Raw genomic sequence first — 16,812 nt, 5'->3', positions numbered from 1 at the left:
GCTGCAGACCTCAAACTAGTGGAGAGAGGACACAGCTGTTGAGGGTTCTCGTACTTTGCCCCCGAGCCGAGCCGACTGTTTTGGAATTGTGTACGTAGCCTGGCTGTGATTTAATAAGCTTGGTTGCTTTCTCCCCTCAGGCAAAATTCAGTTAATCCTCAGGCTAACAGACGGCAGATTAGACACGACCAGATGACAGCTCCTGGGGCAGACAGGAGGGAGAGAGAGACCAGTAAGCTGGAATGAGCAGGAAGAGGGGGCAGAAATGCCCACAGGGCCTGCCTGTCCTCAAGGGATGTCACCGCCCAGGGGACGGGGTCGGGGGTACGGGTGACCGCTGCTGGGCAGGTGCAACGGATCCCCAGGGTGACCCCTCCTCCTCCCCGCTCCGCCCCCGCCCCCGCCCTGTGTACTTGATGCATTTTAGAAAATGGCTTGTCCCCGAGAGTTACAACCAAGCCAGGGGACTTGAGAGAATAAGCATCCATCATCTGGAAGAATCTCTCATGTAAAGTTTAATTCCCTGAGACTGCAGGATAATTGAAACATTGATCTACTGATAACGTCAGCCACAACCTGTCTCTGATGACGTGAGGCCTTAAACGTTTTTATATGTGGTATCACTGGATCCTCCGGGCCTGCCCGGATTCCCAGCTGAGGGATGTGGAAACAGGCCCAGAGAGGTTGAATGACTTTCCAAACACCACATCACATTAGGGGTAGAATCAAGATTGCTTCACAGCCTGCTGAGCCAGGGACTGCCCCCCCCCGCAAAAAACCGCCTCCATCACTGGCCCTGGGGGCCCCCTTCCTCCCCACTTCATACAGACATTCAAGCAGGTATATATTTTTTTTAACGTCTGTTTATTTATTTGGGGGGCAGAGAGAGAGGGAGACAGAGAATCCCAAGCAGGCTCCACACTGTCAGCGCAGAGCCCGATGCGGGGCCAGAACTCACGAACCGTGATGCTTAACAGACGGAGCCACCCAGGTGCGTTGAGGGCACACACGCCACGTTGAGCCCTACCTGTGACCTCTCCACATGGAGAACATTCTACAATATTAGCAACCATTGGTGTCTTTTATAGCCAGCCTGGGTTCAGGGGAGCTCGGGCAGGTCCTCCCAGAATAGCTCTGCTGACTCAGGCTTCAGGGCAGTAAAACTAGCCCGTGGGCCGTGCCGGGCACGGGCATAATGCCCCACTTGGTCCTCAGGGCAGTTGCACTCGGTTTCCCCTGTTGTGGTAGCAACCCAAAGTCCAGCGGTTCATAGAAGTGTTCAAGGTCATGAGCTGATACCAAAGGCAGGATTTGAACCCAAGCAGTCAGGTATCAGAGTCAACCACGAACTCCTGGCCTCAGGGCTGCCCTTCAGGCTCCAGAAGACCACTGGGTTTAGGGGCGCCTGGGTGGCTCAGTCGGTTAAGCGTCCGACTTTGGCTCAGGTCATATCTCGCGGTCCGTGAGTTCGAGCCCCGCGTCGGGCTCTGTGCTGACAGCTCAGAGCCTGGAGCTTGCTTCAGATTCTGTGTCTCCCTCTCTCTCTGACCCTCCCCCATTCATGCTCTGTCTCTCTCTGTTGCAAAAATAAATAAACGTTAAAAAAAAAAAAATTAAAAAAAAAAAAAAAGACCACTGGGTTTATGGCCGGGGCCCCACAGGGCCCCCAGTGGTTGTATTCTCCGCCCCACCCTGTGTTCTCTGAGGCAGTTTCCTGGTCTTTGTTTTGCCCACAAGCAGACCAGACTGGGAGTGACAGCTCCCCTGGGGCCTGTGGTGCCCCAGCCAAGGCTAACTGGGGCAGCTGTCCCCACGGCAGTGCTTGGGGCAGTCCCTGGTGACCAGCAGGCCTGGCCTCGCCCTCTCCGGATGGTGAATGTAGGGTGGTGGTGGCAGAAGCCTGGCTCTGTCGGGACGCCGTCTCATGACCTGCCCGCAGCCTACCCAGAGAGCTGCTTGGCTGGGCCATGCAGGCCGGCTCTCCCCCTGTGGTTGGCCTGGGCGGTCCCACCTCCTGTTTTTTCTGAGCACCCAGAGGGGCAGGGACCTCTCCCCTCCAGGCCCCACCAGAACCCACCCTCGCCTGTTTCATTCAGATATGTATCCTTTAAGAAAAATGGAACTCCCTTCCTCCAAATTAAATGAAAACAAAAAATTATTTTTTTTGTCGTAGGCTCCGTGCCCAGGGTGGGGCTTGAACTCACGACCCTGAGATCAAGACCTGAGCCGAGATCAAGAGTCAGATGCTCAACCGACTGAGCCATCCAGACAACCCCCCCCCCCGCAAAAAAAAAAAAAAAAAAGAAAAAAATTTAATTAAAGAAAAAAAAAAGAAAAAACAGGGGCACCTGGGTGGCTCAGTCGGTTAAGTGCCAGGCTTCAGCTCAGGTCCTGATCTCTCAGTTTGAGGGTTCAAGCCCCGCGTCGAGCTCTGTGCTGTCAGTGCAGAGTTGGCTTCACATCCTCTGTCTCCCTCTCTCCGCTCCCCCCAACAGAAAATAAACCATTTAAAGTAATAAGTTAATATAAATTGTAATTAATAATATATTAATGACAAGTTGCAATTAAAATAATAAAAACAAAGAGGTGGGAGAAGCCAAGAGGCATCCTTTCTGAGGCCTGGCGCCGAGCTGAGAATCGGGCCTGGCGGTCTGTCCACGTGGGATGTGCTGGTTACACGGCAGGAGCTGGTGTCCCCGCCACGCTCCAGAGGTGTCCGGGACACTTCCCGGTGCCACCAGCGCCCCTCAGATGGCCCAGGTCTCGCTTTTCTGTCATGTCACTGGTCCCACCATTTCCGGCTTCCGCCCGGGACCCGAGTGTGCTGCCTCTTGGCTGACCCCTGGTGTCACTCCTCCCTGTTACCTACAGCCTGGTTTCCCCGTGCTCTCCCTGCCCAGACCAGGCAGGGTTCACACACTCATGTGCGTTGAGCACTCACGGGAAGCCCGGGGGCGTCACACACCGCCCACGTGAGGCTGCATCCCAGGGGGCCTTGGGAGGTGCGGCGGTCACCTCCTCTGGGAAGCCTGCCCTGATTCTCAGCTGGGTTAGGATTCCCCCGTGTGCTCCCACAAGCCCTGCACTGACAGTTATCAAGGCCAGCGGGTCACCAAGCATCCTTTACCGTCCCCGCCTTGGACCAGGGCTGTTTTCTGTGGTCTGCTAAATGCCCAGGGACGGCACCACATCCAGTGGGGGGTGGTGCTTGTGAAATACTTGTCCAAGACAAATACGGTGTCGAGACTGAGCAGAAACGCCGAGAGGGGGGGACGTCACATGACCCCCCACGTGGCAGGGCTGGCGCGAGTCCAGCTTTGTGGCTTCAGGTTCCATGCCCTTCCGGGGGCTGGCGTGGCCTCTGCCGGGGTGAGGGCGGTGTGAGGCTCAGGCCTGTCCTGTGCGTATCTCTCTCCGCCCGCGTAGCCGCCAGAGCCTTGAGGCCAAGGCAGGGTGGGCGAGACACCTGTATGCACCAGAGACGGCCACAGCCACAGTGACCTCAGCTTACTGGGCTCGTCTCCCTTTCGATCCAGCCGGCTTCGTCAAGTGCGGCTGTGTCTGCCCTGCCCTGGGATCCGGATGAGACTGTGAGCTGAGAGGACAGGAGACTCAGAGGCAACACCACCCTCACGGTCAACCCTTCTTTCTACAGACGGGGAAACAGATTTCAGGGAACCCAGGGCTCTTGGTCAGACAGACACTATTCCTGGCTCTTAGCGGCTCTGTGGTCTTGGGAGGTTACTTAACCTCTCTGAGCCTCTGCGTCCTTAGCGGTGGTGAGGGGTGGCTGTGATCGTGTCCGGGAAAGCTGCCGGCAGAGCATGTGACACCCATTGATGGGAACCCAGGCCGTCCTTCCCTGTCCTGTGCAGAAAGCCCTGGCCACCAGAGCAGTCCCTCTGCAGAGATGGGAAGCGTCTGCAGCCTCCCCTCAGGCTCTGGGTGGCCCTTGGGTCACCAGGTTGTCCGCTCGGGACCTGGAGAAGGATCGGGTTGATTCTTGCCAACGTGGGGTCCTGAAGACCGTCTGGAAGAGCCATGTTGGGGGATGTGGGGAGAAGGAAGCTCCGAGGGGGGCTGAGTTCGGTGTCTTGGTGCGACGGATGGGGCCATCACTCTCCAAGAGGGGGACACAGGAGGAGGACGTTATCTGGGAAGCCTGACGTTTGCCGCGTGTCTGGGGCACCCGGGTGGCTGGATGGTCATGGTTGGAGAGGCTTGTGCAGAACTCCGAGACACGGCAGATCCAGAGTCAGGAGCGTGGGCATGACCGGGACCACACGAGGCACAGCCGGCACTCGGGAGGCCCCAGGCGGCAGGTGAAAGAGTCCCAGGAAGAAGGGGCATCGAGCAGTGCCAGGCAGTGCGGGCGGCCCCCACCCCGGGGCGGGGAGGGCGGAGCCAGGCGCACACCAGGTGCCCGTCCTGAGTTGGCCTCCTACGTGCAACTGTGAAATTTTCCAGATGAAAACAGGAGTTGTTTTTCTCCACAAATCCATTCTGTCCGCTCTGCCCCACGTCTCCCAGGCCCTGGCTCCCTGCCTGCTTCCACTGCACTCCCGCCCCTGGGAGCCCAGCCAGCTCAGAGCACCCTGCCTGGAAACTCCAGCCCCCTCCCCAACCCCAGGACACAAGCCCGCAGGACCCTCGGGCCCATCCACACCCTCCCCCACGTCCCCCTGCGCAGCCCAGTCCCTGTCTTGGGGCTCATCTGACCCGCTGCTCCTTTGAACCAAGGACAGGGTCGAGGGGAGCCGAGGGTCCAACAGCAGGTGCCCATGAAGGGCTGCCAGACAACGAGGCCAGGAACGGGCTGCCTTATACTAAACTCGGTGGGCGGGGCCTGGCACACTCGGTGGGCGGGGCCTGGCAGGGCAGCCCTGCGGCAGGGGAGGGTGCGGGTGTCTCCCAGGAGCCCGTCCAGGGGCGCGCCCTTGCCGACCTTCACACCCCAACGTCTTCCTCTTGTAGATGAAGATGACGCCAACAGACTAGGGGAGAAGGTGATCCTCCGCGAGCAGGTGAAGGAGCTCTTCAATGAGAAATACGGTCAGTGCGTCAGGAGCGGGGCCCGCGGGGCAGGGTCTGTGGGGCCCGCCTTCCCTGGCAGCCCCTCCTCCCTCTACGGCCAGCCTGGCCCCCAGTGACCCCCAGCTGGCCTGCCTGCTCCCTGGGGACAGAGCCGCCCTGCCCACGACTGCCGGGAGCCGACCCCTCCATTCCCCCGACTGAGGAAGGGGAAAGAACAGGGCGGTGACCGCGGTCAGCATTTCCGCCGCTTTAGGGCCGGGCTGTGCGGCAGAGACGCGGTTGGTGCATCTGCCCAGCACACATTTAGCCGTGAGGACTCCAGGGAAGGAGGTCCCATCCCTGCCAGCCTGGGGCTCAGAATCTGTGCAGGGAGGTGGACGCGGAATAGGTAAAGGCCACGAGATGCTAGGCTAGATGTGCTGACGGCATCCGGGGTGCCAGGGCGGAGCCCAAGATGGGACAATTAACAATACGGTCACCTGTGGTGTGGCTGGCTCAGCCGGTGCCGCCTGCGACTCTTGATCTTGGGGTTGTAGGTTCAAGCCCCACGTTGGGTGTAGGGAGTACTTAGAAATAAAATCTTAAAAATCAAGTCAAATAGAGTTTTAGTAATAATAACTCTACGGTTATAAGTGAGCCTCTCTCGATCGCTAAGTGCCACGCTATGCGTGACGTTGTCTTTGTGACGAATTTAGTATTATCTTCACTTTGCACAGGGAGACAGGAATCAAAACAACGTTTTTAAGTAGAATTTCAGAGAGTGATGAAGGAAAACACAAAACTGCAGTGGCAGGACGGGGTGGGGGGCAGGCAGGGAAGCCCTCCCCCCCAAGACTCGAATGTCAGGAGGGGACAGCTGGGTGACCGGGTGAGCAGCTGGGGGGACGGTGGGCAGGCCTAAGAAGGCACGGGGGCTTCATTTCCAGAACGATGAGAAGCGACTCGGCTGGTGGATCTCTATTCACTTGTTATTTTGCAATCAGAATCCAAACACGTATGGGGGTGGGGGAGTGACCCACCACATCACCCAAAGGCAGCTTCTACGATTGCCAACATTTTACCAATCTTCTTCTGTACACACTTCTGTATTTGAAGTACTTAAAAGCAAACTCAAGACACCATGTCATATCCATAAATATTTAAGCGAGGGCTTTGTATTTCTTCTAACATAATAGTAGGGTTCTTTTCTATTTATTTATTTTGCAAGAGAGAGCGAGAGCATGAGCCGGGGAGGGGCAGGGAGAGGGAAAGAGAGAGGATCCCAAGCAGGCTCCGAGCTGTCAGCGCAGAGCCCAACGCCGGGCTCGAACTCACGAACCATGAGATCATGACCTGGGCCGAAATCAAGAGTCGGCCGCTCAACCAATTGAGCCATCCAGGTGCCCCGAAAGTACATTTTATTGTCACCGCTGGGTATTAAACTTTTAGTTTTGCTAAGTGGGTTTAAAAAAAAAAAAAAAGCGTGTGTCTACATTTATAAACTCCCTAGGACAGTGGCTGGCTGAGCTGGGCCATGCCAGCATCCAGCGCTTTCCCCAGAGGGCTTGGCCCCTAACAGGGGACACCTCCCCCTTGCGCTGACCCGCCGTGTCTTCTAGGTGAGGCTCTGGGCCTGAACCGGCCTGTGCTGGTCCCTTACAAACTGATCCGGGACAGCCCGGATGCCGTCGAGGTCACGGGCCTGCCCGACGACATCCCTTTCCGGAACCCCAACACATACGACATCCACCGGCTGGAGAAGATCCTGAAGGCCCGAGAGCACGTCCGCATGGTTATCATCAACCAGCTCCAGTGAGTGCCCCCAGCGCCTGGGGCAGGGTGGGCACAGTGAACAAGGGCCACGGGAGAGGGTACTGCTTGGATCCGGTGGGGAAATTCCCAAAGCAGGCCCAGCCAGGAGACGAGAGACAGACACAGACAGACAGACAGACAGGTGCTTCGCACTTGCACAGAATCCAGGAGACAGGCTAGCTTAACGCTCTCATCTTTTTTTTTTTTTTTTTTAAGTTTATTTATTTATTTTGAGAGAGAGAGAGAGAGAGTAGGGAAGTGGCAGAGAGAGAATCCCAAGCTGGCTCCGTGCATGCTGTCAGCACAGAGCCCGATGTGGGACTCGATCTCACAAACCGTGGAATCATGACCTGGGCCGAAACCAAGAGCCGGATGCTTAACCCACGGAGCGCCCCTCCCCCCACCACCCCCCCCCAGGCACCCCAACGCTCTCATGTTAAAGATGAGGACACTGATACCCAGAGCCAGGAAAGGGCCGGTATAAGTCACGGTGGGTCAGCTGGGCTGCAAACTCAGATATCTTACTCCAGTCAAGGCCGCTGTAACACAAGACTACAGACCAGGAAGCTTATAAACAACAGACATTTACTTCTTACAGTTCCGGAGGCTGGGAAGTCCAGGATCAAGGTGGTGGCAGATTCAGGGTCTGGGGAGGACCCACTTCCTAGTTTCTAGATAACCATCTCCTCACTGTGTCCTCATACGCGTCCTCACATGCTGGAAGGGGAGAAGGGAGCTCTCTGGGGCCTGTTTTATAAGGCACTGATCCCATTCCTGAGGGCTCCTCCTTCATGACCTAAGTGCTCCCAAAGGCCCTGACTCCTAATGCCATCACACTGGGGACTAGGTCCCCACATAAGAATTTAGTTCAGGAGGGGGGCGCGTGGGTGGCTCAGTCAGTTGGGCATCCGACTTCGGCTCAGGTCACGATCTCGCGGTTTGGGAGTTCGAGCCCCGCGTCGGGCTCTGGGCTGGCAGCTCGGAGCCTGGAGCGTGCTTCCGATTCGGTGTCTCCCTCTCTCTCTGCCCCTCCCCTGCTTGCACTCTGTGTCTCTCGCTTTCAAAAATAAATAAACATAAAAAAAAAATTTTTTTTTTATGTTTACGAAAAAAAAGCAATTTAGTGGGGGTGGGGGGAGAGGGGGGACACAGACTTCCAGTCTGTAGCTCTGTGTGTCCTAATTCCATCCCTTTCCAAACACACAGCTTCACCATTCATGGGTGTCGGTTTATTTTTAAAAATTTAATGAAATTTGACTTTTTCTGACTATACCATTAAGGTTTCCCCATTTCAGTTATTTAGAAAATAATGGTTAGTTAGTACTCCCATCATGCAGAGATAACTACTGTGCACATTTTACCATATGTCCTTATCTCTTTTTATTTTGATTTTTAAGTGTTTTTAAAATTTATAATTTGCTTTTGAGGGGGAGAGAGAGAGAGACACACAGAGCACAAGCAAGGGAGGGACAGAGAGAGAGGGAGACACAGAATCCGAAGCAGGCTGCAGGCTCCCAGGTATCAGCACAGAGCCGGACGCGGGGCTCGAACCCATGAACCGCGAGACCATGACCTGAGCCGACGTCGGACACTTAACTGACTGAGCCACCCAGGTGTCCCCTTATAGTCTCTTTTTTAAAATACACTCATTGACTAGAATATTTCTAGGGGTGCCTGGCTGGCTCAGTCAGTGGAGCATGTGACTCTTGATCTTGGGGTCATGAGTTTGAGCCCCATGTTGGGGGTAGAGATTACTTTAAAAATCAAAACAATTGGGTTTTTTTATTGTGCCTGGGTGGCTCAGTCAGTTAAGTGTCTGACTCCGACCCAGGTCCCGATCTCACAGTTCATGAGATCTCTGTGCTGGCAGCACAGAGCCCGCTTGGGATTCTTTCTCTTTCTTCCTCTCTCTCGGCCCCTCACATGCTCATTCTCTCTCTCAATCTCTCTCTCTCTCTCTCTCTCTCTCTCAAAATAAATAAATATTTTAAAAAATTTTGTTTTAATTCTTAAAAAATGAAAACAAAATAATAGTGCTGAAAGTAAGATAATCAATACAGTAAAAATCAAGAGATAAGAAAAAGACACCGTGATGAATATTCACTTAGATAAATCTAGGCACACGGTCCCGATCCCTCGCTCGAGCGTCACCCTCAAATTCTGGACGAGGACACCAGGCGCACAGGGGCGATCGTCTGCCTGCTCCGGCGGGTGCTCGCCATTTTCAGCCGGGTCTTACCTGACTGGCCCTCCAGCGGCGGTGGCAGCGTCTCATGAGAGGGGTCGCCCACCTGCGGGGAGCAGCTGAGAAAGAAGAGCGGAAACCGCATTCTCTAACCGCCACCTCCTGTCTCTCGTCTGTCTTTCAGACCGTTTGCAGAAATCTGCAATGACGCCAAGGTGCCAGGTAAGGCGGAGGCCGAGGAGGCCCCCTCTCTGCCTCTCGGGGACCAGAGTCTGCGGGCAGATCTGGTCCAGGTGGCATGCAGTAGGTAGCTGACCACCTACAGAGTGTCGCGCCCCCGCCCAGTATGACCACGGGGAGCCTGAGCCTTCCCCCTGCAGGGCCGGTATCCCCAGAAGGCCCCCGGAGCCTGCAGGTGCCCTCCAGAGGGGGCCCTGCCACAGCGGCGGCTGAGCGGGTCAGATCCGCTGGAGGCGACGAGGGCAGGCGGGAGCCTGGAGGAGAGGATGTCACATGGGATCACGGAAGCCACCTGGGAGGAGAGGGCCGATGTGTGTGGCCAGCAGGGGGAGGCAGGCCCACGCCAGCCCCGGGCCTGTCTCCCAGAAGCCTGGGGTTCACAGGAAGCTGGGAGACTGTCTGGTGGGATGGTTTCCCCGGGTGACTGGGAGACGTGCCGCTGATTCAGAGCACTCATCTCGTCCCAACCGCGTTGTGCAGCTGGGAAACTGAGGCCCAGAGAGGGAAAGGGGCTCGGCAGGGCCACCTGGGGAGTTGGTGGCCACCTCGAGCCTGGTGTCAGGACCATCCATCTGACCCGCAGGCCCCACCCAGGGCTCAGTGGGGACAGTGACGGGCCCCCATGCTGGCCTGAGACCCGAGGCCCCCACTCCGGGTGGGTCCAGGTCCCCCAGGAACTCCACGGCCTAGGGTGGCACGGCCCGACCAGAAGCCCCCGCCCCCCATCCTGCGCCAGTCACGGGCCAGGTGCGGCACTAGATTCGCAGGCAGGGAGGCCGTGAGTTTGGGAGCTGTCCCTAGGTTGAAGGCAGAATGCAGATGGCCCTTCAGAGGCCTCGGGAGGAGAGTCTGGGACACGTGCTCAGAGGGTAGAAGCTATGACCTGCGTCTGCCCTCCCCTGACCTTGGCTGTCTTTACGGTCCTACCGTGACGCTGGGTTGGCCACCGCCCTGGGCCAGCACCTCTGACTTCATTTTCGGGCGGAGCCTTCTACAAAATCGCTTTGCTCCGACCCATTCCCAGGGCTCCTTCTGCCCCCAGAGTCTTCTGTTTCCCGGGGTGTCTATGCCATGTCACAGACCCCCCAGCCTCTGGTATTTCTTCACCAGCCGGACAGTCACCTCGTGGGCCCAGCCCACCCTCATGCTGTGTTATTACGACCCTTCTGGTTTCTACTCAGTGACCTGGCCACTCAGTCAAGCACCAAGCCCTGCTTGTGTAGCACACGGGGGCACATCCTTTCTCGAAGTCTCATATATTCAAACCAGTTTAATTCGGTAGCAACAGAACACCTGCCGAGTCGTGCTTCGTGTCAGGCGGGGTACCAGGCTCTTGCCGACACGTGATCTCCTTTGAGGCTCACGTCCCGTTGTTTTCCCCATTTGGCTCAGAGAGGTGAATCAGTTTGCCCGGTGTCACACAGCTAGGAATGGCAGTAACGGAATTTGAATTTACGACCTCTGACTGTAAACCAGAGTCTCTTCCCACGGGGGCGCTCCCTGTCCACTCACGGTACTTGTGGACCGTCCTCTGTCACAGCGTTACCAGGTCAGGGTCATCCCACATCCACAGCTAACAATACCAACGTCGATAGGTGTTCTCAGTCGCTAAGTTGTTCTGGGGGCCCGGGCATACTGTCCACGGGAGCCTCCCAGCTACTGTATAGGATCTTACGTTTCACTCACAGGGAAATGGAAGCACAAGGCCATGGAGTGACTTCCCCCAAGGCCCGAGGCCGAGCCCTTCACCCCAGGAGTTGTGGGGAGGCCAGGCCCCACAGGCTGGATGGTCTGGGAGCAGAAAGAGGGCCAGGGCCTGAACTGAGCCCGCTAGGGACCACCCCCCCGGGGGACGAGGCAGGCCGGAGAGCCACTGGGCTGTGCGGCCTGGTTAAGGAAGGGGGCTGGAGGGATGGGCCTTGGGGCCGGGGGCGGGGGGTGTCTGGGGGCTCTGGAGCCCTGAACGCTGAGAAGGGGACTTGAAGCACGAAAGCAGAGGCCTCCCCCAGAGGGGCCCGAAGCCGAGTCAGAGCAGCCCTGGCGTCTGGTGTCAGCAACCTTTTTTCCCACCAGCCAAAGACAGCAGCATTCCCAAGCGCAAGAGAAAGCGGGTCTCCGAAGGGAACTCCTTCTCCTCCTCCTCCTCGTCTTCCTCCTCCTCGTCCTCTAACCCAGAGTCCGTGGCGTCTACCAACCAGCTCTCACTCGTGGTAAAGTTGCACAGATCCGGGCCTGACCGCTCTGCTCTTTGGCCCTCGCCCCGCTTTCGGGCAGGGCCGGCTCCTCTGGGACGTGGGTTTGGGGCGCAGGGAAGCACTGGGTCTGAGCGGGGCTCCGCAGCCTCGGGGTGGCAGTCGCGTCTGCCCGATCGACCCACCAGATAGTCCAACCCTGTCACTGGCTGCTCCCGCGTCCCTGCCCTGGGTGGGAAGTCACACCCCCCACTGGGCAGGTGGGCAAGCCGAGCCCCCCCCTCCCCCTGCCTCCGCCCCGGGAGAGGGGACGGGGGACTCCCCTGGGCGGTGCCAGAACGGGGACCCCCGTGCAGTCGCCAGGTTAATCTCTGCTCACATCGCATGCTCTGGGCCTCACCACAGCCCCGTGAGGTTGTAGGCGTTACCCACAGTGTGTGGAGGAGGAAAACAAGGGGCAGAGGCTGGTTGACTGTGGCCTTACTGCGGTCAAGCCTCATTAGGGACACACACACACACTCGAGAGTTCTTTCTGACTTCAAAACACTAGCTCGGAAGTCCTGAGCCCAGTGGGGACAATACTGGAACACATTTGATGATGACTTGGAGACGTCTTTGTCCTTTGACCCTGCTTCCCCCCCCCCCCCCTTTCTTTTTAAGTTTAATTTTTATTTTGAGAGTGCAAAGAGGGGGAGGGGCAGACGGGGGAGGGAGGGAGAGAATCCCAAGCAGGTTCCGCACCAAAGAGCACAGAGCCTGACACGGGCCTGGAACCCACAAAACTGTGAGATCACGACCTGAGCCGGAACCAAGAGTCAGACGCTTAACCGACTGAGCCACCCAGGCGCCTATAATCATGCCTCCCTTTAAACATGGCAAACCCCAAAGTTCAGGCTGTAGGCTGTACCTTTGTCCCCACCTAGGGTCACTGGCTTTTCCCACCTCCAAGAGATGGGACTGGCTCTTTGGCATAAGGCCGGGGAGGGGGCGGAGTTTGTGGGGGTGCTCCCCTTCTCTGAGCGAATCCACGGTTCCCCCTGGTCCACGGAAGAGCCCCTGGCACACAGGTGGGAGCGAGTCAGAAGGCCCCAGCCCAGGCTCCAGGGCCACTGGCAAAATGCATGACCTTGGACGGGTCTCGGGTCCCGTCTGGACCGTCAGGCTGCCTCCAAATGAATCCAGTGGGGAATCCCTTCAGAAAGCAGAGCTATGTGGTCTGGTGTTCTTTCTGGATCACCCGGAGTCCTAACTCGGGCCATTTGTCCCCCTCTCTCTAGCAATGGCCAATGTACATGGTGGACTATGCCGGCCTGAACGTGCAGCTCCCGGGACCTCTGAATTATTAGACCTCAGTGCTGAATCAGGACCTCACTCAGAAAGACTAAAGGAAATGTAATTTATGTACAAAGTGTATATTCGGATATGTATCGATGCCTTTTAGTTTTTCCAATGATTTTTACACTATATTCCTGCCACCAAGGCCTTTTTAAATAAGTAAAAAAAAAAAAAAAAAAAAGTACTGCCCTTGCTCATAACTTCTGCGTAGTCTCCTTTGGAATTAACAGCTGTCACTGAGGCGAGGTCAGGAAACCTGGCTCAGACAGCCTGCCAAGGTCCCCCCTTCCTTTGCCAAAGCAAAGGCGGTGTCCCTGACCGCTGGGCCGTGGTGTCTGGGGACTGACCTCACTCATTTCTCTGCGTGACCTCCAGATGACGTGTCCCGGGAGGCCAAGTGCCAGACTGAGCCCCTGGCCTCGGGGCCACAAGGTGGTAGGGGGCTGCCTGAGCTCCAGGAAGAGGTGAAGTCCAAAGTGTGAACTGTGATCAAGTGTGGAATCTCCGTGGCTGCAGAGAAGGCACCTTGGCAGAGGTGCTCTGGGTTGGACCTGGAGGGGTGGGGTGGCTTTTGATGGAGCTCAGGGCATTTGAGCAGCAGAGGGATGGGTCACAGCTGTGTCTCGGAAAGGCCACCTTGGTGGCAGGTGGGAAGGTGAAGGAAGGGGTGAGACTGGAGGCAGAAGGGGTGGGCGGTTGAGAGGGCCTGGCCCTGGGCAGCTAATGGGGGAGGCAGGGTGGCCTCCCCTGGCTCCGAATCAAGAACCATCCGTGATGCTGAGACTTAGAGAGCAAGGCTGGGGTTGGCAAGGCAGAGCGGGACACGTGGGGCAGGACGGCGTTCTGGGAGAGCCCCTTGTGCCAAGGGCAGGGGGGCTGTGCCAAGCGAGACCTTGGGTGTTCCAGGAACAAGGTGTGGCTGGAGGTGAGACCAGGGATTCCTGGGGACACTCCCCAGGCAGGGCCCTGCACTCGGAGCCAGACTGAAGGGGGGAATGAGGCAAAGCTGTGCACCCCAGGGCCAGTCTGCATCCCTTTCCTCCCTGGCCTTGTGGAAGTGTGGAAGGCCCTGGGGGCCAGGCCCCGGGCGGCTTGGCTTGGAGGGAGGGGGCAGCCACGGGGGGGGGGGGGGGGGTAGAAGCTGGGAGACCACGCGGAGGCTCCTGTAGTTGTTCCAAGAAGAGCTGGCCGATGTTCCAGCCAGGTGGAGAACAACAAGGAGGTCAGCCAACAGGACTTGGAAGTCAATTGGACAGAAGTGCTGGGGCATGAAAGGGTCAGGGTGACCGCAGGGTCTAGCCAAGGGCCAGAGCCAGGCCTTTGACTTGGAGGAACCGAGTCCTGAGTCAGCTAATTACATGATCAAAACAGGCCAGAAGCTTCTGCCAACCCATGGGGTCAGCGAGGTGCCCAGATGGGGAGGGAAGGCCCCGTCCCAGCCTTCCGGACTCGGCTTCCTTCTGGAAAGACGCAAGAAGCCAGAAGCCACAAGGTTGGCAGGCCGTGCCCGCACTGTTCCTCTGGCGGCTGCCGCCACCACTTTGCAGTGTCCCCAGGACCCACCAGGGCGCTCCACTGTCCACCCTCAGACCCCTGCCCCTTTCAAATCTCCAGGATCAGGGCAGGGGCGCCCCCCCACATTCACCACCGCCCTCGAGGCAGAAACTATGAAATCGAGGATAACCTTGCAGCTGCCACCTTGTCTTCAGACCCCGCTCCTGGGGGCCGTCCTCCCCCATCTAATCCCGTCTCCCCGGATTAGGCGCCGCCGGTGCTTTTCCTGCCCCGCCCCCGCCCCACCCGCACCGAGCAAACCTCTCGGCCGGCGGGGCGGTTCGGGCTCTTCCCCTCCCACCCCCTCCCCTGCCTCTCACCCCACCGTCCGTCCCCTTCCTTCTCCACCGCGGCCACCGAGTACGAGCGGCTCCCGCCCGGACACCCGCCTCCCCGGGCGCCCCCGCAGCGCGCCCGGGCCAGCTGGCGCCTCTCGGTCGCCTAGAGACGAGCCGCCGCCCCCGCCCAGACCCGCGGCCACGGCCGGAAGTGGCTCCTGCCCGGCGGGGGGTGGAGCGCCCGGTGAGGGCCCGGGAACCCCAGCGCTGCGGCCTGCGGGGCCTCCGCCATCTGTCTGCTTCCACTCCCGCTGTGCAGGCGCGTGCACCTAATCGGGTTGTGCAGCAAAACCCCGCGCCTCGGCCCGACCTCACTGCACGAAAGCAGAAGGGGGGACCCCCACCCCCAGGGCAACCTTTGCACCAAGAGGTGGCCTACGTCGGTTTCACCTCCTGCCTCGGGAGCTCTGCGCTCTGGGCTGCTTGGCCGGCCGGCCGCCCCCTCGCTTTGCCCACGGTGCCCAGTGCCGGCCCAGCCCGGATCCGTTGGGGATGCCTTCCTAGTTCCCACAAGCAGGCCTGCTTCCTGCAGAAGAACCCAGATGCTGTTTATGCAACCTCTCCAGAATCTCAGAGTACTGTACTTTTTAAAGTGATTTGATTCAAAGCACTCATTCTTTAATTAAAGTTCATTTAGCTGCCATCTGTCTGGGTTCAAAATGGCTTCGTGTTTTGCAACTCTAAATGAGGATTGTTATTGGATTTGTAAACACATCCACCAAAAAAAAAAAAATCACAAAACATTTTCAGAAGTAATAAATGAGGAATGTGCAGAAGGAGTGTTACGAGCTGCATCTTAAACGTTCTAATTGCTGGGGAATGTATTCTGGTGGGTACATAATCATTTTATATACAAATCTTTGTACAAAAATCTGGTATCAGTGAAAAGATCAAGATTGTAGAAAATGCCGGAATTATATCTGACTGAAAACAGTAATAAAGCAATAATCAGCGCAGGGACAAAGCTAGGGCGAGGCGGGAGGGGAGGGGAAGGAGGGACGGCTCTCCAGCACCTGTTCCCCCTGCAGCCTTCCTCCCTCACCGCCCAGGTGCCTCCCTTCTGCTAAGAAAAGGGTGATCCCGAGCTCCAGGGGCAGAGGCTTTGCTAGAATCCTGCAAAGGATCTTCTCTTAAGCAGTCAGAGCTTTACAGGGCACCTGGCTGGCTCAGTCGGTAGAGCACGTGACTCTTGATCTCAAAATCATGAGTTCAAGCCCCACTCTGGGTACAGAGAGAACTTAAAAATAAAAAGCTTATTAAGGGATGTCTACTGAACCACAAGGTGTCTCACCTAGCCCAGCCAGGATGGAGAGGGACAGTAGCCCTTCACTTATTTTAATTTTGTGGTGCCATATGGAGTGGCTCAGTGAAAAGGGAATGCTCTTTGGGGAAAAAATATTCTTCACTGTGGAAACGGAGGCACAAGGTCAGTGGAGGGGCAGGGCGGCGGCTCTCAGAATGTACCATTCCTGTTGGCAACGTCCCGGGTGATGTCTGAGGGTACGAGGTGGGGATGTGGGAAGAAGCTGAGATGTGGATCCAAACAGGACCCAACGGGGGCACCTGGGTGGCTCGGTCGGTTAAGCCACTGACTCTTGCCATTGGCAAGACTTAACAGGTCATGATCTCACAGTTCGTGGGTTCGAGCACCGCATCAGGCTCTGTGCTGAGGGCGCAGAGCCTGCCTGGGACTCTGTCTCCCTCCCTCTCTTTTTTTTTTTTCAACGTTTATTTATTTTTGGGACAGAGAGAGACAGAGCATGAACGGGGGAGGGGCAGAGAGAGAGGGAGACACAGAATCGGAAACAGGCTCCAGGCTCTGAGCCATCAGCCCGGAGCCTGACGGCCTGACGCAGGGCTCGAACTCCCGGACCGCGAGATCGTGACCTGGCTGAAGTCGGACGCTTAACCGACTGCGCCACCCAGGCGCCCCTCTGTCTCCCTCCCTCTCTATCCCTCCCCCACTTGCCCTCTCCCTCAAAATAAATAAAAATAAATAAAACAAAACCAGGACCCAGTGACCCTCAGACTCTCTGCATGATTTCGCCTCTGCCTCGTGCTTCTCAGATGCCATCTTCAGGGCTGTCTGCGCTGTGCCGCCTTTCCCGCCTTTCCCTCACGTGGGGTTGGGGGGCTCCTTCTT

At 57.3% G+C, this 16,812-nt stretch overlaps 1 protein-coding gene and 1 long non-coding RNA gene across 7 annotated transcripts in view; one reads left to right on the top strand and one right to left on the bottom strand.

Moving 5' to 3' along the window:
• Positions 1–13,637, top strand: part of GTF2IRD1 (GTF2I repeat domain containing 1) — a 117,070-nt gene extending 103,433 nt beyond the window's left edge. For 3 of the 6 annotated variants that reach the window (XM_053213670.1, XM_053213671.1, XM_053213672.1), the window contains exons 23-26: positions 4,975–5,052; positions 6,633–6,825; positions 9,195–9,232; positions 11,324–12,114. In XM_053213670.1, the coding sequence (XP_053069645.1) occupies positions 4,975–5,052; positions 6,633–6,825; positions 9,195–9,232; positions 11,324–11,634 (620 nt within the window). In that variant the 3' untranslated portion in view covers positions 11,635–12,114. Of the gene's footprint in view, positions 1–4,974; positions 5,053–6,632; positions 6,826–9,194; positions 9,233–11,323; positions 12,116–12,719 lie in introns of those variants that run through there. The other 3 variants (XM_027041901.2, XM_027041905.2, XM_053213673.1) reach the window with 3 other exon arrangements.
• The window catches only part of LOC106977526 (uncharacterized), a 54,388-nt gene continuing 44,351 nt past the window's right edge, over positions 6,776–16,812 (bottom strand). Inside the window, exons 6-7 of the long non-coding RNA XR_008294727.1 lie at positions 9,065–10,674; positions 6,776–7,542 (exon numbers count right to left, since the gene is read on the bottom strand). This is a non-coding gene — a long non-coding RNA (uncharacterized LOC106977526). The remainder of the gene's footprint in view (positions 7,543–9,064; positions 10,675–16,812) is intronic.

Source organism: Acinonyx jubatus, chromosome E3 (assembly GCF_027475565.1).
Source record: "Acinonyx jubatus isolate Ajub_Pintada_27869175 chromosome E3, VMU_Ajub_asm_v1.0, whole genome shotgun sequence".
Taxonomy (NCBI): Eukaryota; Metazoa; Chordata; class Mammalia; order Carnivora; family Felidae; genus Acinonyx; species Acinonyx jubatus.
This window is presented reverse-complemented; position numbering and strand designations above follow the sequence as displayed.